General features: G+C 39.9%; 1 protein-coding gene across 1 annotated transcript in view; it reads left to right on the top strand.

Moving 5' to 3' along the window:
• Positions 1–1,953: 1,953 nt before the first annotated feature.
• The window catches only part of ctnnd2a (catenin (cadherin-associated protein), delta 2a), a gene marked incomplete at both ends in the record, with an annotated part of 202,698 nt that continues 180,944 nt past the window's right edge, over positions 1,954–23,707 (top strand). The window contains one exon of the mRNA XM_080515267.1: positions 1,954–2,082. Coding sequence (XP_080371393.1) covers positions 1,954–2,082 — 129 coding nt within the window. The remainder of the gene's footprint in view (positions 2,083–23,707) is intronic.

Genomic DNA, 23,707 nt, shown 5'->3' with positions numbered 1-23,707 from the left:
AATTAACGGTCAGAAATAGGAGATATTTGTTTAGGTAATGTATAGGTGAAATACAAAGATTAAAGAGATGTGAATAGAGTTGGAAATCATAATTCCCCGAGCATGCCACTGTTGAGTATTAGCCTTTATAGTACTTAAAATATTGGTGCCTTGAGCTAACCATATCATAGATGGCTCAGTTTAGAAGTGCCAAGTATATCCAAACCTTGTGAAATATCGCAAAATGACAAAAACAAATCTTTACACAGGATGTTTTCAAAACAGTGTGTGATTTTCCTTTCAAGCCAATGATTGTGAAGGACTCACACTGTTGAATTATTTTGTAATTTCCACAGCTTTCTGATATTCTGAATAACGCAATTGAAATCAGAGGGGAGTGACATTTTAACAAGTTCAACCTCCATTTATGAAGTGACACACTGAATGTGACAAAGGTGACCAGGGTGACTGTGTGCGTCTCAGGATCATTACTTTATAAATAGTTCAGGTTTTAGTATTCCTCCACATAGCCCACAGGTTCACACTGCACTCACTGCAATGTGGAGTTGCAGTTGTTTGTTCATTAGATTACTTTGGGGCAGTGGTAGCTTGGAGGTTAAAGATGCAGACTTCGGGTTCAGACCCATGACCCACATCAGCTCCCTGGAAGTGGCGCTGCAGCCTAGAAATGAGATGGGTAAATGCAGAAAAAGGAAATTGTGCTTTCACCTGATATTGACTATTTATTTCAGACCTAGTGTCAGCTCGCCACTGTGTGCCGGAACATCTGTAACTCATTCTCTCTCTCACATATACCTGTACATCATCATTACCAAAACACCGTCGTCTGAAAGTGAAACTCTCTAAACCAAAATTGAGATTCAATCAGCCCTTTGCTGCAACATTTGAATCTCAGACAAAACTTCAAGTGAAAGCTCTAATCCTCAAGAAATCTGGGTTAATTCTCCACATGATTTTGTAGTGAAATAAGGCTGTTGAAGTAATGAAAAAGGTCCGTCATGGAAGGAAAATGCTCAGAATCAAGAAAAAAAAAGTTTTTTTGGTAATAATAAATTGCTTTTAAAAGATGTGTGCACAATTGACCGCTGCCCCCACTGATCAGTATTGATAATGATATAGGGTACAAAGATGGCCCAAGTCTAACACCCAGTGTTTGAAGTCTCATGACATTACTGACAAACAAATCCCAAAGCAGAAAAACATTAACATCATATATTTTTTGATGTAAGTCGCAAGTCATATTACAATTGCAATGCGTGACAACATAATTGCATATTGCAGGTTTACCCAATATTGTGGAGCTCTGCTGTTAACAATACTTTCATTTCCTCAATTGGATGTTGAGCAGTGAAGAGGGAAGGAGAAAAATTTATTTGACAAAGAGAAGTATAATGTTAAATTATCAAAATGTTCCTATAAATATTTTTTGTGCAACAGCTTTGCAAAATATTCCTTTGCTTGGCAGAAATTGGGAGGAAATAGTAATTATTTGTACTGGGCACTTAACATTTTGACATTGATTTTTTATTTAGCACTTTACAATGAAACATTTAGCTTTCAGCACTTAAGTTGAATTTATATTGTAATAGTCAGGGATCCCAAATACAACTTCATCTCTTGAAGTGACTTTTTCCCCCCCCAATTATTTTACTCCCAATAATGTTAGAGCTTTCTCTTAACTAAATGTCCTGCTCTCCCATTTTATCTGCTGTTTTGCTGATTATTATGAGCTGCATCAAAATGTTGGGATCACTCACTTTGTAGGTTCCTTCTATATGTTCCATAGTTATTAGTTTTCAGTCATTTATGCTGCAGCATTGCTGTTTTCTATTCTCATGAGTGGAGCCAATTTGATAACTGTGATCACTCAACAGGTGGCGGTGGTTTCTTCCCTGTAACAAAGCTTAACCTTCTGCATGTGTGTGCGTGTGTGTGTGATTGTTGAAATTAGCAATGCCGGTGCCAGATCAGCCTGCAGAGCAGGAGAAGGGGGCCATGGTGCCCCCTGTGATGCCGGCCTCCAACGGTGACAGATCTGAGGCAGAGACGACCTCCTCCATCCTTGCCTCCGTCAAAGAGCAGGTAGGCCCTCCTCCCTTTGCGCTTGTGTTTGTGTCTTTAACTCTTCCACGTATGGCATTTCTTTTGCCTTTAGCTCTTCTTGTCCTGGTTCCCATCGAGCTTGCTGTGAGAAGGTCCGGAGGTTGAAACTGTTGATTGGTGCCCGGGGAATGCATGTGTGGATTAGATGCATTACGGGTACTGATGTCAATTTTGATATAACAAGTCATTAAACCAAAGGCAGTACTTGAGGATTTTTGGGAGGTGCCCGCAGTGCTTCAGCAGGACTCAGATGCTGCCTGGTTTGTGGTTAGCAGGAGTGAAGGGGAAGGAGACTTTTAAAAAATAGACAGGAGAGGAAACAAATGCTGGGATATAAATCACACTGTGTTGGACTGAAGAGATTTTGATTATTTTCTGGAATAACATGCTAGTTTTAGATGGACTGCAAGAGCAAGACATGACATCTTTGTTGAAATCAGGGCATGTAGGTAGTTTGTGTAGGGTGGCGTAAATTCACCTATAGATCTCTCTGCTTCTTTATTTATTGCCATCTCTGAGTATAACACAACCACAGACCATCTTTGCTTTTAAAATTACCAGACATTCCTTAGTCTGAGGTCTCAAGTTCACACTAATTGCATTTGGTGATTTATGTTTAGCCTTGGACATGTTTCCTTGTGTAATGGAAGGCTGTTTCATTTGGGTTTAGCTCATCAGCAAGTGCAATCCACCATAGATTTATCAGTTCGCCTATCTACAATGACTCTGAAGTTCTCCTTAATTTAATACCACAGAATATTCCATTTACCCTTACCGAGTGAAGGACAAGTGCTGATAGCAATTTAGGCTTTTTTTCTCCTTGCAAATGGCATTCATTTGTCTGTTTAGTGTTTTTCTGTTTTTTTTTTTTTTTTTTTTTAGCAGAGAGCCTCTCACTGCTCTCACATTACTAACTCCCTGAAGCATGCAGTGTTTAGTGGGATCCGCACACTGGATTTCAATCTGCATGTCCTCACCTACCATACGAGAACCAAATGTAGTAGAAGTTAACCATATAGAAGTACACCACTGAGATGTCGCCATTGTCAATGTCTTGTTTTCATCTGCACTGCGACAGCACTAAAAACTCCTCCCCTGAGGACAAAATGCTTAGAAGATTCAAATTAATTGTTCAGGCCTTAGAAGGCAACAGGAAGGAAGGCATTTCTCTCTTCTTTCCCCCCCCCTACAACAATCCTAATCAAATCTAAATAGGATGGGAAAAGCTGCGGTGAAGCTTAAATCCATTTTTCTCATCAGAAAACACCTCTGTGCTCACAAGGCTGATTCATTGAAGCACACCTGATGTAGTCAGCTTTACTGATCCACATCATTCTAATGCAAACCCAGTATGCAGTGGGCTGAGAAATGACAATAGAAAATGCAATATTTGTATTGCATTGCATTTCTGTGGGGAAGGGGATTTCATTTTTTATTTCTTTTTTGCACATTGTACGGGGCTGCTCTGGTCAGACCTCTATGTTGTAGTTGATCGGGAGCAAACCTAAATCTGCTGCTGCTGCTCACCTTTGTTAGATATATGGGGATGTCCTGGGAAATGAACACTGAGGTCAGGTGGACTTATTATTGAGCAGAATATTTGATAATGCGTCCTGCTGGAGCCAAGTTGTTTTGTTTCTGAGAAGTTAGGAAGGCAGGATTAATTTGACTTTATTTTAAATCACCACCTCTTATCATCTTGTGCCACTTGTTGTGAGTGAAATCACTTTGTAAGTTTGTATGCACATTTTTTTTCTTAATCTGTTTCTGCACCTGCATACACCGCCTTGTTAGAGGTCCTATGGAGATGCTTGTAGATAGGCGAGTGTGTATGTATATATGCGACTTGCCTTAGGCAGGCGTATTTGCACAACACCCATGATATTTCATGAATTATACATTCCTTCACCAGACACTATAATGTTTGCACACAATAATTGACTGTGTGTACATCACCAAAGTGTAGTATTATATCCCAGTTGTTTATATATCTGTACATTCTTGATCGAGGGTATTTTCTGCTGATTTAAACCCTGTTTAAGAACTGCTGTTTGTGCACTCTGCATGTACTTGCTTACATTTGCGACTGTGTAATAGACGTGCGAGTGAATGGGTGATAAAAGGTTAACGCTAAATATAGCACACCTACAAGCCCCTGCTCTTTCTGCCTTATCCGGCACTCTTTGCCCAGGTGTGAGTGTGTGGTTGTGCGTTTCCGGCATACACATTGCTCCACTAACCCAGCAGTCCAGCTCCCATTGCGGCAAACATTCATCCTCTCACACACACACACACACACACACACACACGCGTATACAAATATATGACGGGTACCTGCATGGCTTCGTTTCCATTTAGCATCTGTCCACTTGTGTTTGTTGGTGTTGTTTGTGTTTGAAAAGGTGACATATATTGTATATACTTAGCGATGTTTGGATTTCGTTTTCTTTTCTCGCCAAGTTGTTACAAAACATTTGCAAGGCTTTGATTGGGGTGTAAAACTTGTTTTACTTCAACATCCAGCCCAATTTGTGAGGGAAATAGAAAGATGGCAAACTAATAAAATTAATTTAGTTAAAGCAAGTAGGCGTATGATATGGAAAAAAGGTTGTAATTCCAAATGTTCACCATGGCAGGCTGATTTGACATAGAGGTTTGATGTTTAACACCCTGGAATGAAATACAGTTATGAAACTGTAGTATTTTCACACTGACTTGTATTTGTAATATTGACTAAGTTGTGGCATTTGAACAGTTTGCATTGTTTTTTTTTTTTTAGTGTGTGTGCATTTTTGCCAGTCAGTGAATCATAAATATGACATTTGTGAAACTTGATCTAGCTGAGCTATATAGCTGCTGCCTTTTCCTTTAACTAAATGTCACCAGAGGAAGCCAATTGAATTTATATTTATGAAACAACTGTTGCTGATATGTCTGCGAGGTTCACACTGAGAACAAAAACAACATGGAAATACAATAAGATACGCCAATGCGTTTTGAAACACTCTGCATAGGATGGTGGAACTGAATACGAGAAAATAGTTAGAGTTTATAGTAGAGTAATCAAGACACCTTTGTGTGCCACTTGCTTATAATGTGGTATGTATATAATTTATATGAAAAAGAAATACAATATATTGTTCCTTTTTTTCATATGAAATTAATGGAGCTTTCCATGAGCAAATCTCCTCTTGCTTATGCACTAAAATGTTGAGTTTGCTTCAAGAAACAGTTAATGAAAGAAATTTGCTGCGAACTATGTGATTGAATTTTGCAAATGAGGAGTCCACTGTGACAGACAATGTGGCAGTCGAGGAAACGAGAAAACAAAGGGGTTTTAATCCTCTATAGAGCACGCTTTCATTCAGGAGTGGATACTCCGAGTTCAGTACGCGACTCTTAAGTGGTTGTATTTTTTCCACTGATCATTCAGAGGTATGTTTTGTCTGTGAAGTGGAACAAAGCAACCAGATTCACGTAGCCTATTTTCTTTGAATATGTAAGTTAGCATTTCTATTAGGGGACCGTTGATCTGATCTGTAGTGAAAGTGATAGCTGGATGTTTGAACTGCAACTAATGAGTTTAGTTTCTGTGTCATCTCGTTTGCTGTCCTATTCTGCAATCCTCTCTTCACGTTGGGTTAGATGTATTCCCACATCCTATTGCAGGTACTTAATGAAATCCACAGATAACTCTTACACATGTTAGTTGTGTGCTAGTAAATTATTGAAAATCACTGAGATTGAATTGAAGCATGATTTTATGGTCACAAGCAGCATTTATTCATTTCGCTTTAAGGTACTAGTGCATCTGACTTCTGCTCCTTTAAAGATATACGGTGCCCGACATAGCTGCTTTTTATTTGTATTTTTTAATTGCTATTTGTAGCTTTGGTCCAAATTATATATCATTACAGTTAGCTTATTTTCTGCTAGTGTAATATTTCAGTCTATTTTCAGGGTGAGCCCCAACAAATCCTGAAATTGTTGAGAAAAAGAAAAATCGCAGCCATCAAGATTATTTTGTCCGTTCACAATTTTCTTTCTGCACCACATTCATCAACATTTCTTACTTGAAGTTACTAAATACAAGTTTGCAAAGTTTCCAATGATTTGGAAGTGTTCTGTGACAATGTAATATTTCTTTTTGTAACGTCTTACCTTGTAATATTGAAACCTTAACTTTAACATTTGAGCAGCACAAACAAAGAGGGCGCTTGCTGTTTGTGAACTTGCTTTGTACAAAGCGGAGGATACACAAAGTTGGACTCAAAGGATAAGTTAAGTTTTCTTAATTGAATTGAACAAAAGGTGTTTTCATATGACCTCCATGTCCATGGAAGTGCGTACATCTCCAGCTATTCATGAGGACCATAAAGACATCCGTAGTATTCATCCACTAAATCAGCAAATCTGACAATTGGGCAATTTTGTGGCTCATCCATTGTGAGTCATCCTTTTCAAGATGATCAGAATCCAGTGGTCAAATTGAATGGGCAAAAGTGAGAAAGCTCAACAGGAAATCTGCTTCATGCAAAGTATATGCTTTCTCAGATGTCAGCTGGTTATCTTCCTTGTTACATTTTTCAGATTTAACGGCTCCTGTGCAACTTTGGCTGGAGCCATTTGGGTTTCTCAATATGTTTTGCAGCGTGTTGCATCATGCCTCGACTCGCCTCAGGAGAGCTCCTCAGAGACCAATTTAACCAGTGCTGATTTGCTCTGCAATCTATCAGTTTTCTGCAGATTTTCATTTAGCTAGACTTAATGTCCTGCTCTGTTTCCGGAATAAGCTCCGACAATCGACTTGTGTTTCTCCGAGAACCCTAATCTGCAAGTTTTCATATGTTTTGCTTCGTCCTCAATTCTTGCTGAATTGAACAGTAATGACGAAGATGATATTTGCTTTTTAAACATACACATTTAGCCAATTAATATTTCTGGAGAATAGGGCTGCAACAACAACTAGATAAACTCGATTGAATTCAATGATGTTGGCAATGACCGGAGCATGCTCAGATGCGGGGAGACAAAACAACCAGTGCAAGGTGGATGATGTAAACAACAACAGAGGATTCATAATGTCTACTTCATTTTTTCCAGAGGGAAACTCCTTAAACCAAGCAAGGCATCCAGTGGGGGAACTTTGGGGTTCACGGTCTTGCTCAAGGACATTTTGACATGTGGACAGGGAGAGTTTTGGAATCAAATCTGCAACCTTCTGATTGAAAGATGACCTGCCCTGAAAAAAAATCAAGTGCAGAAGACAAAAGACGGCAACCGTGGCTGTGGTAGTGGAAGTCGACAAAAACACAATTAGTGAAGAGGAAATCAATTTGATGTGAAATTAAATTAAAAACATTGACCTGTTATTCAAAAAAAATAACAGGAGGTTTGAGTTTTGCATCACTGCATACGTATGCACTCTGAAAGCAGTGTAATAATGAGCTGATGCATCTAAACCTTATGTGTGAAGTCTGATTATTATAATTATCTGATTGCTCTCAGTTGTCTGATTTTCATGGTCATGTAAACCTCCTCAATGTTGACATCAAGTACAAAAATATTGATGCATCAAGCTGCAGATAATTATATCCTTGCATAGTTTATTGTTTTTTATGGCATTTAAGTATTGCTAATATTGAGGGCTCTTGTATATGTTTTTACACCTTGTATGTATGTATGTATGTTTTATACTCATTTCTTAATGATGAACATCAAAAGGTACAGGCACAATTTTCTTTTTACTGTTGTTGAATTAAACATGGACACATATTGTAAATAATGGTTCTTCCAGAGCTAGTAATTTAAACCTTATTGAAAAGTTAATTTTATGTGCTGATTGAAAAAGCGCGGTCAGTGAAAAACCAGCTTGCCAATTTGAAGATGTTTATATTAATGCTGTTCAGTAGCTCAAGAACATTTGACATTTTTATGAGTATTTCAAGAACAAATATGATTTGAAGACCACTTTTGTAAAATCTGCACAATTCATTGCCACTTCAGAAATAGCTAATGGTGGAAAATCAGCTGTTCTGCTTGTGTCTTGCTAAAATGGAAATGTTCATCAACCCATAAATTAATGTATGTGATTGTACATATTGAAAAGAGAAATTTCTTTCCAAAGGTAACTATGTTAGTGGGATGTTCGGTGGTAAACGTTCTTGCTTCATAGCGAGACGGTTCTTTCTGTATATGTGGGGATTTACTCAAGGTCCTCCGGTCTTATTCGACAGTCTAAAAGATACACATTTGAAGTGAAATGATGAGCATAAAAATCCCCATTCAGCTGAATTTGGAAAAAGCATTAAAATATGTATGTAGGTGAAATTCCTTCAGGTGTGAATGTGTGTATGACCCTGTGTTTGCTCCATTGTATTTGTCTTATTTTCAACTATAGTTTCTTCATCCCGCTTTGACTTTGTTGAATATGTGCTGGAAGTAAACCACTGGAGTTATGAAGAGTTTGCAACTCATGGAAGCAGTTTGTGTTTGAAAGGAGCAAGGTCTTTTTTAGAGGCGAGAGGGTAATGTATTCTATTCTCTAGACTGTTGGTTATTCTCCCGACTCCTTTTCTTTGCAGGAGTTTGAGTGCACTTCATTGGCCTTTGGAGTGAGCTTCAAACTTTCCTTCCGCTAATGTACTCTCACTAAGCTCCACTGCTGCTGTATTTATTTACTGTATATTCTTCACACTTTGACACTCTCCAACACTTATAGAAGTTGCCTAAAATGTGATTTTGTGTAGGCGTCTGTGGGCTGTTTACAACTTGCTGTGAAAGGAGATTTGCGTTGGCGTGTGGGTGTGTCTTTTTATGTATCTTATTAGATGTCTCTGCCTTACTCTCAATCTGTCTCTCCTGCACTCTCCCCTTATTGATACCCTGTCGCTTGCTGGAGTTGACAGCTGTGTTTTGTAATTAACTCTTGGGGTTAGAATGATGTACAAAAAAATGAATCCTCTTGCACTCCTTAAGTTTCTAAAATCGAATACAGTGACTGACAAACCTTGTGTTTCTTAAATTGCCACGATGTCACACTCAGGTAAATAAATAGGATAAATTATATTTTTCACTAGACATTTGCTAGGAAACAGTACTTTTTCTCTGAAATAGGTTTGTGCAACCTGAATTCTCTGACTTCTTGCATACCACTAATTAGTGCAAAAGGAATTGGATAGTTGCTCGCTTCTGTAACAATATTTGGCAATCACAGCAGCATACAAGAACGTTTGTAATCAGGATGCTGAATTAAAGAACAGGAATTCTGAGCGAAGCCAAAATGCAACTTTATATTAGAATCCAAGATCAAAGAGACAAACTAAACTAAACGAACTAAACAAAGTTACAAAAAAGACTTAACATAAAAGCATGTCACAACTGTGTCGGACCGGATGTGGAAGGTTGTCTGCTGCCTCTTCTCCCTTCGTCAAGCAAAACCCACCTGTGAACCACACTCCAGCACTTCTGTAGCAGTTGCCTGCTCAGTCATTCATTCAGTGGAGAGCAATACTGCATTTTATCCAATCTAACAGTGTGTTTCTGCAGCTTGCAGTACGCGTGACTCACTCAGAAATGCCAGGTGCACTTATAATGTGGGAGACCTATTCCCAATGATGACTTGTTGGCTTTTAGAAAAAGGTAAAAGCTGCCAAGGTGACTTGTAACGATTTTTATGCAAACTCGAGTGGGAGTCATGTCACAGTAGCAGTATCCCCTCGCCATTTCTTCTGTGAAAGAGCATTTTGTGGGAGACTGGGGCAGAAAAAGGGTGGTGTTCAGCTGTCTCACTCTGGCTCAGAAGTACTGTGGCAAGGGAGGAATTATTAGTTGGCCCGAAGGCTGTTGTGCTCTTTGGCACTGTTCCTGTGTGTGTGTGTGTGTGTGTGTGTGTGTGTGTGTGTGTGTGTGTGTGTGTGTGTGTGTGTGTGTGTGTGTGTGTGTGTGTGTGTGTGTGTGTGTGTGTGTGTGTGTGTGTGTGTGTGTGTGTGTGTGTGTGTGTGTGTGTGTGTGTGTGTGTGTGTGTGTGTGTATGAACACGGGTTTGTATCTGCCAGTGGTGCTGCAGTGCTCCACTTAGTCAACATCACCCAGCGAGCAACCCGACTGTACTGTCATCGTCATCATAACTGGCAGCTGGCAGACTACATGCCTATGCAGCTGGCACCCTTTCGGCCAGCAGTGGAGGGAAAAAAAATAAACACAAATATAGGAATGAGTGATATGATGACAGATAGAAATCATGCAAGGTTTGTGTGAGGAAAGGAAGGGGTGAAGTAAAGAGACTGGGTGGACAGACACTGCAGGGACGAGATTCGGTGGTTGGGATCATTTTATGGACTCGCATATAGACTACAAGGTATGGAAGTAGATGAGAGAGCAAAAAGAGAGAGCTGGAACTCAGTGGCAGCCATCCAACTTTGAGACAACAACCAAACAGGACTTGCATTACTGTTTGAAGGTCAATCAGTGAAAGTGGAATCACAGTACAAAGTTATTTGCACACGTACTTTCTCTGGGATAAATGATCCAATACAAATAGTTTTTCTTTCGGGGGAAAGAACAAGTTGAGAAAGAAAACTTTTCCATCAGAGGTTAACAAAGAGTGAAGGGGTGTTTACTGCCTTACTGGGAAAAAAAACCTCTCCAACACAAGCCCATTCTCATTAAAAACAGAAAAAGCCAATTGCAGGAGAGGATCTTAAACGCTTGTAATGGATTGCTGCACATGCTTAAGCAGAGAACAGATAACACACAACTTTTGCATATCTGGTGGAAAATACTGCATGACATTGCATTTAATGTTGGGTTCATACATATATCTGTTATCAGTGTCACAATTGCAGTTATGCTTCATGGCTTTGCTGTTGGTGATGACACAGCCAGACTCATCTTAAAGTTCTGCTCTCTTTTGCATGGCTGCGCTATAAGCCACAATAGGTGACATGTAGCATTCGCCTTTTGACTGCATAACTTTTTTTTTTTAACTATGAGCAAGAAGAATTTAAAATAAGAATGAAAACAAACAGGTGGGAAAAACCTACTCTGGGTTGCTGAGATGGACCCTGTCCTCTAAAGCTGTGATTGACGTTTCAGAGGGTTATGATCACTTCAGTCATAAAAGTGGAGGAAAATAAAATGAAAGAGCTTTTACAGTGTTTACTTTGGGAACATTTAGCTCTTACAGTTCTGTGAAATAAACAACAGGTTTTCCATCACAACTTTTACTGAAAACTAGGTCAAAAGTCTGCTGTCTGCTGAGGTTTTCCCCCCACGATGCAAGCACTGCATGCCCTGACTCTCTATTAATGTGTTCATTTGTTATGTGTCCACCGTGCCCTCCCAGAGTTATACGTGGCCACTTCTGAACTATGCAGAATCCTGTAGAACCAGGAAGAACAATGACATTGTTAGACAGAAAGTCTAATGAGGCGTGAAATCAATATGTACAATCCTGCCTCACCCGGGGCATGCTGGGTAATGGAGTGTCAGGAGCGCTTTGGAGCTGTTTTAATCACAGAGACCTTGGAATATCCACTCGTAAACAGGCTGGTTACTGCCAAAATAACACAACTCCCCTAGATGCGTGTGTAGTTGCATATGTGTATCTGTGATTACTTTTTCCATAATTGAATTAAACTGTGTGTCCATATGCCGGCACCTGCACAAAACCAAAACAAAGCTGTCTGTTGTTGCGTGCCTCTGCATAGATCTAATGTAAGTGGTATTGTGAAACCCCTGATTATATGCGTGTGATCATAGCTTAGTTGTGAGGATCGTGATGACCCCCTCTCTACTCCTGCGACACCTAATTTTTGCTGCTTATTCACTGTCCCTAACCCGGGCTCTGTTTCATTAGCCTCTAACGCTGTGACAGAGCCCACTGCTGATCCTGCATGTGAAGCAAGAGCTCTTTCTGCTAATCACTTAGCCTGCACCCCGCATCTCCACCAAAAGTTCCACCGCCATCTGCATTCTAATGCTACCTGAGACTGGAGTCTAACTCAGGCTTGCATTTACCTGCATGTTGATGAACTTGTTAGCAATATCTTGAATGCTAATATTTTGGTGGCCAAAGGGCTAATGTGGGTCCTGAATGCTAATAATAAATTAAATTGGGATACTTGCAGTACTGTAACTTCAATGCTAATGACAATACCTTGCAGATATCCTTTGTAACTCTCATGCCTTCAGAAATAATGATCTGTTGGAGAGCTGCCAGCACGAGGCAGGAAACAAGACCATTCTACAACGATTCTGCAACGGTGCATGATCGAATACAAACCAACTTCTATTATCAATCAGGCTGTCTACTGTGGGAGGAGGACTCAGTTGGCCTAAGACCTGTGCACTGTGTTCATGTTCCAATCAGGTGCATTATGAGTGCATTTTAGGAAATTGCACAGTGTTGTTGAGGTCCTTTGACGAACTGAAAATGTTGATCAGGGTCCTTTGTTCGCAAGCAAAGTGTCAGAGTCAGACACCAGGGGAAACCACGTCGGTTAAAAGAGGAGAAACATTGTGGCTCAAACCTTCCGTTGCTTACACCATCCCTCCATTAAAGCAAACCACCACAGATGCAGGAGCAGCTATTGAATTGTTGTTTGAAGGGTACCTTTCCCATACAGCCTCCACTCTGCTTTCACTTCACAGACTTCTTTTTTTTTTTTTGAAGCTGCTCTATCTGTCAACGGCCTTTCAACACGGTTTTAAATTTATACTGCGCTAATGATACACCATTTTTTAAATATCTTTTAAACAACTATGGCTCTTCTTTATTTAGCAGACTAAAGGGATTTTTTAAACTTTTTCTCAGTTCTACAGTTCACAGATTTACTTGTACTTTACACTTGGTGCCACTTCATCCAGTCCTGTAGTCTGGTTGACATGATTATAAAACATGAGATGGCCCCGTGTGTTAAGCTTTATCCCTATTTGAGAGGAAATAGGCCTTTCATTCTCCCTGAGTCCCTATCGATCTGAAAATGAGAAAATGGAAAGATTATTCTGTGATGGAAAGAGCCATTAAAGAGCAAGCTGAGGCAAAGAGCTCAGAAAATGACCAAGTATTTATCAATTCGCTGCCTTTTTAATACCTTATTTATCCAGGGAATACTTGCTTATTTTTGCATGCTTTTTTGAACATTCCCCTGTCATGCACTCCAATTCAGAGGCTGTATCATTCCAAGCTTTAGATTTTATACCCTAAATTTATCACAACGGGCTGAGGAAGAGCAGCTTGTTTGTGCTGTGGTTTGGAAGACACTCCTGTTGAATGCTTTACATTGAACAATTTACCGTGCTGAAGCCCATTTCCAGCTTGAACAAGAGGTCACGATGTGATCTTTAGCGGGGCTCTACGGTTAGCATGCAATCAGTAACCGGTAAACATTTGACATAGACCAATTAAAAAGCCACATAGGGTGCAACTGATGGCAGCTTGGCATAAATGTCACACGTCTTGTTAACAGCCTGTACATGCTGTTAATCACACTGCAGTGACATGGATACATATAACATTAACCTTGTACACTATATGTCACTAATCATCTGTTTAAATGAAACATTGGTAACTCAAATTGTAATCTTGGGTTTCATCAATTATGTCTCACTTTCCCACTGGTATTGACACTTTGCTAGTCAAGGCTAACATTGTTACATAAAGTCTGATATCACAGACTCGATGAGTGGGCGAGAGGTGTCTGGATGTACTGTTTTAGGTGTCTGCGATTATAAACCGTCTCTGGAGATAAAGAAGCACCGGTTCAGCCTGCCTTTCGGTCCTTTAAAGGATCCACTTATTGGGCCACGTCCTTCAGAGAATCCAGCTTCTGAATTGGGACACAGTCACACCTGGGAGCGCTGCAGCAAACACCGAACTGGGTGGGTCGGGGTCAAGTGCCTTGCTCAAGGGCACTTCTGTGATAATTGATGGGGGAGTGTGGAGTGTCAGACCTGTTTTTGTTAACCCTTTATTCCCCATGGTGCTGGCTTTTAATGGACTGCATTTACAATAGAATATTACTGGAGGCAATATAAGATGTGCACCTGCAGTTTTCTTTTATTGACAGGCCATTTAAACTCACTCGTGTCACCGTACTGTGGCTGCAGCCGGTGGGAGAAGCTGCAGTCAGTGCGCTGCCCAATCAATTACTGCAGCACAGAACTGCATCAGTTTTTGCTCAGTAACTTTTTCAGTGCACACTTTGCATGATACATGTACTAAAGTTTTTTTGTATGCGTTTGCAGGAGTTTCAGACAGACTGTGGGCCAAATCTGGCTTGACACAGGGTCCATTCTTTCCTGGGGGATGACATAATAACATTACAGATGGAACATCAGCTCAAATTTTTTTCCAACAAGTGTAGCTGCTGTTTCTAACCTCTCCGTGTGGCAACTGTTTTAGTACGAGTAACAAACATGACACAACACTGAGTCCCTAGACCCAAGCTGAGAGGTCAGTGACGCAGCAGCGCAATCAAGTTAACGTCAACAAATTAGTGTTAACATGACAAGCATTGTGTGATGGGACGTTGAAAACAGATGACTTAAAAGCTGCAATAAACAAAAACAAACATCCTCTGAGAAGCAGCTGGCTTTCAGCAACATTATTCTGAAGAGGACCAGTCTGGTATTGAGTATTTCAGATTTTTTAACAGATTTGCAAAATAAAATCCAGTCATTTGTTGCATGCACTTTTTGGACATTTAACTGTATTTTCCATGTAGAAATGGCATCTTGTTAAAATTACACCAACTTTTATTTAAGAATCTCACTTTGTTCAGATATCATAGATATTTTAATATTCTGATTTTAAATGTAGACCTTTTTTTAAAATAATTTCTCAACGTCAACTTAATCAGGTGACAGCAGTTGCTCTCAATTCAAAGTCACGTCCTTTCTATCAATGCGCACTTCGAAGAGGCAATCACAAGCCTACAATTTTGGCGTATCACAAAGCATTACAGGCTCGGTGCATAACGTATGGCTCCGTGCATACTACGCGTGGCATTACATCTCCATATGCCGCTCTGTGAAGTTGCGAGTTGGGTTATCTCCACTGTCACATTCAGTATAATATGTCACTGCACTGCACAGCCCAGCAGGAAAGCTCAGCTCACAGCTTTGCACTGTAGCGTAGCCTTCTCCCCTCGGCATTCTAAATAGATAAATTATGATCACACTCCTCTGCAGTTGTCTGGCCGCCAGCGTTGACATATACACTGTAAAGACACTGGTTAATGAAGAATGGCTCTGTCACTGGAGTTGTCTGGGAAATAAGGCAGATCACTCCATCTCTTTTTTCTCCCAGTTCCTGTTTTCTTACTCTTTCTTCCTCCACTTCCTTACTGCGCCATTGCACCTCCTCCCATCACTCATTCCAGTGTTGCATTCTCTCATTGCATTCTGTGTGTAGGGAATAAATGAGATTTTGGTGTTGCAAATGCATCATGCACCCTCATATACATACACACACACACACACACACACACAAATTCCCACAGTGCTTTGCGGCAGTTGGAGATGTGCATCTAACCATCTCTAATGAGCTTGCTTGTGTTCGTAGCTGTCGCTGTTGTTTATGGTGAAGTCATTTGTGGTTGCCATAGAAATTTTCTCAGCTAAATGTACCCATCATTACTTTGTGCTTAAATCCATCATTGGCAGTAGCTTGGAGGCAGGCAAGCAAATAAAATTTGATTAATAAGATTTGATATCATTTTTTTCATTAACTTCCTCAGGGAACTGGTTGTTGTGGGTTCTCTGTTGTTTCTATTAGTATATATAATATAATTCTTTTTTTTTTTTCTTACTCTCATTCTGTCTTGGAATCCTCTGATGGACAGCAGATACTCAATGATTAAAAGACTTGCCAGCATGGGCATTTTGCAAAGGTGGGGGTTTATTTCTCTTCTTCTCTCTGCTGTGAATGATCAACTAGTTTTGACAAGCCATGTCATCACAGAGGAATTCCCTTTGAACTCGGGACTAGATCTTGAATATTTCAGTGGTTGTAGGGGTTGAAACCTCATTTGCTATTTTTTACTCTTCTTTCATACCGCTTTGGAGTGGAAATGTCATACTGTCAGTGGGATATGCCCATGGTAGCCACATTCCCCAATCTGGCCCAAATGTAAATGCTCCAAAATGCACTTTTCTGTCTCTTTCACTTTACTTTCTGTCTTCTCTCATTTCTTCCCTCTTCACTCCTCTTCACAACCTCTTCCGCTAAGTTGCATCCACGCTGCCTGTCTCCAGTTCGTGTTGCTCTTTCAGCATTCTCTCCTCGTCCTCTGTTCGTGTCTGCCACCTCTCCTTTAACTTTTTCAACCAGTCTACCTCTCAGTCACCCATCTCTACCTCCCACTCTCGTGTCCCACCCCTTGTTGCTCTCCATCTGTCTAATGTCTCTGCGGTACAACTCTGCTTGAGTGGGCTGCCAGTAGCTTGTCTGTCATCTGTCACTTTTGTTGCTATTTTCCTTTTCAACTTAACCTCATTCCTATTTCTTCTGCTTGTATCTGCTAGCTTTTTGCCCCATGCTGTGAAATGAGTTTTGGAAACTTTTCTTGTGCTCCCATGACCTGATCACACCTTTTATTTGTAACCGTCTTCCACCGCTTTCGTTCCGTCTCTACTTTACCACCTGCTTTTTTCTTTCTCCTTTGTTGTGTCTGTTGTTTCTTCGTGGCTTTTTCTGTTTCACTTTCAGTGCCTTCTTATTTTTGTTTTCTTATGCTGCTTATCTCTACAGCACCACAGCAATTTCTTTTCGTCATTTTTGCCTTCTCTGTTGCTTTGCCCTTCCTTCCTCAGGTGGCATGGCTCACGCCAACATGGCCTTCTCACTCAAATCCACACAGAGCGTAAAGGCTAACACAGCCTTTCTGTCAGGGGAGATTTATTCCTTCACCCTTTAGAGCTCTTGATCAGGGTCTGCGTGAATCTGTAATCCGCCTTTCAAAGGTAAGGCATTCGCCCCACACCGGCCTGTTTGGCCCTCCCAGATGGCTGGTTGGGGACTGGGACTGTCAACGCAGCATTAAACATTTAAAACTTGCTCTGCAGAACACTTGAAGCATAGCAATGGAGCCAGCAGTCTCGAGTACGGAAACCACAGTGGGAAGTAGACAAGAAGAGAGGAGAGGGAGAGCTTGACTGTCGGGGTGCTGATGAAGAGAGAGAGAACTGGAAATCCCCTCCTGTCATTTTCACTCAAATATAAGATCGGTTTCGCTGAAGGGAAAGTGTAAAAGGAAGAGCTGAAATACCTTTCTGATGCTCAAGGGCAAGACACTTGGTTCAGTACTGACCACACCTTACCTCTCTTTTCTTAAAATATCTCAGCAACACCAAATTATGAGAAACATCATGTAGATGCTAGTTGTTGAGATAGTGTTCCCTGGTTATTTGCAGATGAAGACTGAGAATCTCTCCTATTGGAAAAAAAAAGTGGACCGTTTGAGAACCTTCCTTTAAAGGAGTTGGCGCTTCTCCAACACCCCCAATCCAATAGGAGGAAATCCATCAACATCCAACACTGTATTAAACTCCAGAAGTTTGATATGCCCTACTGCCAAAGTAAATCACAGTACCACTCTTTTGAAAAGAAATGAATTAAATGAATGACAGTAGGGATTAGGGAGAGCAAGAGGGTGCTGCATAACTAAACCACATTAAGTGCACCGGCTCTGAACAAAATCCGAATGAGTTATTGCGGACATTCCGTGTGTAAAGACTTCTTCCACATCACAATGCACACTGCAGAAATTAAAAGAAGTCCTTTTATAAATTCAGTAGGTGGCTTTTAACAAGTGCTCTCCCACGTCTTTGCATCCTATTCTGGACAAGCAGTTCTGATCATGATAATTAACCATCGCTGCTGCCCACGATTGATCATATCAACAAGCTGCAGTATCACACACAGCTGGCGCTCAGGTGCTAATAGACCTTGTTAACAGGTAGGCGTGCTTCCTCACTTCATGCTGCCATTCACAATAAAGTAGTATAAATAGCTCAATGTGCCGATCAACTTTCTGTAAATTCAAGTCTATTGCTTATCAGTTAATGATAAAAAACAAAACAAAAACTCCAACCTCATATTTTCTCTGACAGAAAAACAACCAATTGTGGCATTTTTGAGGAGTGGAGTGATCAGTAGCAAATGCATTCACTGACCACATGTTCCTCCATATAGAAACACACACAGGGATTCAGATGAAGTAAGATGTATGCTTTGTGATTGACTCGCTGGAGAGAAGCAACTTGTTGATCCTAAGACAAACTGAGGTATTTCTCCAGTGGACGTGTGAGAACACCTGAGCCCAGTGGCTACAATGTATGCCTTCTCCTGACCTTTCTTTAAATCTCATCCCATTGCATTATCTCAGTGTTGCGCTAACACCACTTGTCATCACTTCCTTCCTTCCTCAATACTCCCTTGTTTTTTTTTGTTGTTTTTTTAGCTACACACATTGGACATTACAGGAACGCCTCACTAAGGTGGTCTATAAATATAAATACAGACAGGGCCATAAAGCAGATCATTGCTCTGACTCATTGTGCTGAGGGAATAATTAGGGGGACACGGTCGCAGGGACTGAAGTCAGTGTTGCTATCCCAACAGGAGCAGAAGGAATGGGATCAAAGGGAAGAGAATTGTTACATGTTACAAAATAGAACTGAATGGAACACCGAAAAAAAAGAAGCTGTAAGGAATTTCAAAGAAGGAGATGATGTTAGGGGAGATGGCATGACAAGGTGGATGGTGAAGAGGAGGACAGTAGGGAAAGGAAGAAGATTAAACAAGAGAAGAGTGACAGTGTGTGACTCAGAAACAAAGACGGGAAGATGAGCTGGAGGTACGTACCGAGTGTTTGCCCTGTGGGCCCGGTTGACCAAAGGTAAGCCAGCAGACAACACAATATGTCACCTTCGATTTTGTCAACAACATAGCAAGTTATTTCTGTAGGATGGGAGCTTCAGCCACAGCATTCTCTTCTATGTGCTCTTGTGTGTGTGTGTGTGTGTGTGTGTGTGTGTGTGTGTGTGTGTGTGTGTGTGTGTGTGTGTTGGTCATAAGGCTGCATCCAGCGATCCACAAAACACTGCTGAAATGCATCTGTATTTCCCAGAAGGCAACACTGCCTTTTTTTTTTTTTTCTGCTTTTCAGTACTTGGTGATGGGATTGTGTGAGATGTTGCATGGATGTATTTGTGCTCACTAGGGATCACACCGTATGCTGAAAAAATATGTTGAATGCATCTTCCTCTCTCTGCGTCTCTGTTTCACCTTCATGCAGCCTCGAATGTCTGTAGCTCCTGCTCTTCCCTGAGAGGACTACCTAACATGCAGCCATGCACATATGCCATTGCTCTTTTTCCTCTTTCCTACCTCTCTCAAATACGTCTGCACACATTGACCCACCCACACACCTACACATTTTCCTCTCTCAGTCTACAAAACTTATCTCTACTGTGTATATATGGATAATCCTGACCACAAACTGAAGAAATCCTTCCAGGGACTGAAGCTCATCTACTCCAGGAAAGCAACATCTGGACCCAAGCATATTTTATCACACTATAATTGGTTATATAATGCAGTAGTAACTAATTGTTTTGAAAGGAATATAGTAAAAAAATTAGATAGTTTAGGGGGATTTTCCAACAACAGAAAAGAACAAATGAGATAAACTGTGCAGACTATTGACTGTGTGAAGCCGAAAGAAAGGAGAAGAGATGTGATAGATAGAAAGAGACGTGTTGGTGGGAGGTGAAGGAGGCTGGTAATACCACATTAAGGATTCAAGGAGGTGCAAAAAGCACGACAATCTAAAGATAGGTGATACTGTATAAAAGGTGTGTGCAGGAAAAAAAAAATCTATACATTTCTGAACAAATATCAAATGAGCCAAAGGATAATAGATAAAAGTGAACAAACCAAAAAAAAAACCTAACAAAAAAGGGAGGGAAAAAACCCCACGTTTTTTTTAAAAATAAAAGTGAATTTTCGAGAAAAATCAAGAGCTCCTGTTAAGGCAAGTCCATCTCAATGACTGTGGTTGTGTGCTGTTTTGTGCAGACTGTGGCAGTAGGTGGCAACCTGATATAAATCAGAGTGTGCAGGGTTCTTGGCAGATAAGTGGGCTTCATGCATGACATGCATTTGTGTCCTGATGCAAATAGAGAAGAATGTGGTAGGTGGTGGATGCATGGATGGTCGAAGTTAAAATGAGAGACGAAAAATTTGGGAGATACACTGGTAAACAACATCCACAAATATTAAGAAACAAAGCATTTGATTTACCACACGTTTTACCTGCCCACAGCTGTATTATGAGAAAATACATCCACAAAGGAGTTCTTGTGCTCGGATGTGTCTGCAGCTCTTTTTGTCATCTCTCATGTCCTCCCATTACAGAGCAAATGCTAAAAGCAAAAGTGCTCTCCCTCCATCCTCAATTAGATAACAGGGGCTATAAAGGGCTGCTCTTTGTGCCTAACGCTACCTAACATGACATAAGAATCATGGTAGGGAAGGAGAGGTGTTATTGTAAGTAATCCTTACCCTTTAATCAGTTTTTGCTTTTCAACAGGTGTCCTATATCATTTGAGATTTCACCTTTAACCCCCATTGGTTGCTTTTAATCTGTAATTGAAACCTGGAAATATCATTAAATCTTATTCCTCTAAAACTGAGAACATATTGGAGTGATTTTGCTAAATATATTAAATGCAAATCATATATCAAATTACATTTTGCTGTCATTCTTGGAGGTGTGATTACATTCAAAACCAAAGATACCCATACATTTGATGATGGGCCACAAGCTTAATCATACTGAAGTGAGTAGAATGGCACATTTCGTCACTGTAATAGCTCGTATTGAATTTATTTCATTTACACACTATCTTGCCTTCGAATGCACTTGAAGTCTTTGTAATTGTTTCCATGCATTCCTCTGCAAAATACTGAAAAATGAAAATGGCAAATGGAAAGTAGCTTCCTGCCTATTGTAACTGTATAGACTTTGTTGTATAGATTTGTATATTGCTTTCTAGAAAGTGTACTCATTGAAAGAATGAACATTACCAGCTCTTTCAAGCCGAATTGGGATAGGTTTACATAATGTATCTTCATTTTATGTTTGTTCATTTAGAAACACTGCATACTTTATGGTGACAACTTGAAGATAGTTAGAATCAACATTTGACAATAAAAGCTGCCAACAGACTATTAAAAAAGTGATGTACACAATTGTGTGTAATCTAAAAATCATTTTTTAAAGATTTGTTCTCGCAGATTTGTTCTTGTGACTTGCAGTATCTGTATTAGATTAGTTTTAGCATGTTTCAACAGATGTTCTGTTATTGTATTGAGAGGCATTTCCTCAGCTGGATCCCATGACTTTACTCTCTTAATATGCAAATATTCTTGGCACAACCATTCTTGATCTTTGATTTTAATAATTACAACTTGGTAAAACACATTGGTTAGGTCTATCAAACATGTGGCTCATGGACCAAATTCAACCTGTGTCCAACCTGGCCTCCAGTGTGACCTTGCAAAGCGTAAGAATATCAAAGAAAAGATTGACTGGAAGTTTCCACTGGGGATCATTAGGGTTAGGGTTAGAACATTTCCACTAATGCCCAATGAGAGGACATAACACAACACTGTGGCCAGAAACTACTCGGCCGAGAGATTAGTGGATGCCTTACTTAATGTACAATATTGCTTGCAATATATCATTTTACTTAAGTCATACTGACAGTGGAAAAATGTTCCGAGAACCATCAAACATGTTTTTCCAGTATATATATATATAGTTGTTTACAATACAAACAATGAAAAGTTCATTAAATGGGTAGCTTTTCTGGATGCGTTTGTATTTGCTTTTTTTTCTTTTTCTTTTTTTTTTTTTACACCAAACCTAAAGGAATATTTTTATTTGTCTGTTTTATAGATGTATACGCTGTTATTTTACCATATGCAATCCGGAGTGGGCTGTATGTGGCCCTTGAAGAAAACTGAATCTGAAGCCATCAGCCTCGGTTGGAATCTTGTTTATATCCTGTTGGACCCTGCCAACAGGATTGAAATGGAATATCATTGTAATTTTGCAATGTTGTAATGGAATTATGCTTCATTTTGTGAATTGAATTCTGATTAATTTGACCTCTTCATGTACATTTTAATAGTAGGGCACTTTGCAATATCTATTTCCTTTGTGTCCTGTTGCTCTGAGTTTTTAAATGAGAACTGTGAAACAGATACAATCTGCTGCTTATACAAGACAGTGTATATGAATTAATACAATTTCTATAAAATAAATTATCTTTTCTCTACAGCTGCACAAACAAACATTATATTATAAACCAGTAATTGAGACCATAATGCAAGTACATCCCGAATTTGCAGTTACCTTGGCACCTATCATACTTTGCCATATGTTGGATTGTTGTCATTATGCACTGTGAGATTCTCCATGCATTATTTGCTATTTCATTTTAACCCAAGTTTGACATTTGCACTGCACTGGCAGAGAGTGCGCATAAATGCACACACAATGACACTGACTCATCCGACAGCTCTTTCCAGGCTTAGCTTGTGTGTATAGGCACAACTCACCCTGACATTTCAATAAACCTATCAATGACCTCCCTCCAACTATCTCCACCTTCCTCCATACATCAGCTGGATGCGTTTGCAATAACCCAGCTCAGAGTCCCAGAGTCAACCATCCACTCAAAATAAAGCGGATTTATTGTGGTGCCTTTTGTTTCTGTTATTTTATTCTAAGTTGCAGTTGTCTCATGAATGTTTCTGCTTTATGAAATGGCATTTTAAAAAGAATGTGGATTGCAGTGGATAACAAAAACGCAGGGAGCTTTAAAGGACTATGTGCATATATTTATGTGTATAAAGTATACATTCTCTGTATTTACCTATTCATTATTATATCTCACTATTTTACTGGAGTGATCTCCTACCAAGGATTTCTGTTTGTGGGTTTGCCAGCATATCAATTCATTCATATTCATGTGTGCACATTCCAAATGATTTCCAACAGCATTAATTGGAGTGGGTGGGTATTTTAATGCACTTTGCCAACGTCTGATTCTCTACAGAATTCACCGTTGTCCTACTGTGTGTACAGTGGACTGTGTCTTAATTCTAAATTATAATTTTTTTTTTCTAAAGCCCACTCCCATCCCTATTCACAGCAGGATTAACTCACTTCCGTCAATACCCACTCCTTCACGTTTTAATTTAGAGAGGATTTGTGAAATTATATTTCTTCTCCTCACAGGCTGAACTGTTTGAACAAGCTTGATTGCAGAGAGACTGCTAAAGAACCAAAGCGTATGAAGTGGTTTCGTGGCTTACCTTCCCAGAAGAGGTTGACATTTTGAAAAAAGTGGTGCAACTGTAATTTTCCTATAGGATTTTGACAACACTGATCAATAATGGTACAATCACCAACACCCAGCCATGTCATAGAATGTGTGTGGTAAAAAACTGATTCGATGACAGTGTAGCCACTGTTCCACCGCACAGTACGTGCATCTTTCTGATGCATTCGTTTTGTCCTTAATT

Source organism: Blennius ocellaris, assembly GCF_963422515.1.
Source record: "Blennius ocellaris genome assembly, chromosome: 19".
NCBI lineage: Eukaryota > Metazoa > Chordata > Actinopteri > Blenniiformes > Blenniidae > Blennius > Blennius ocellaris.
The sequence above is the reverse complement of the archived record's forward strand: the minus strand, read 5'-3'. Positions and strand labels throughout refer to the sequence as shown.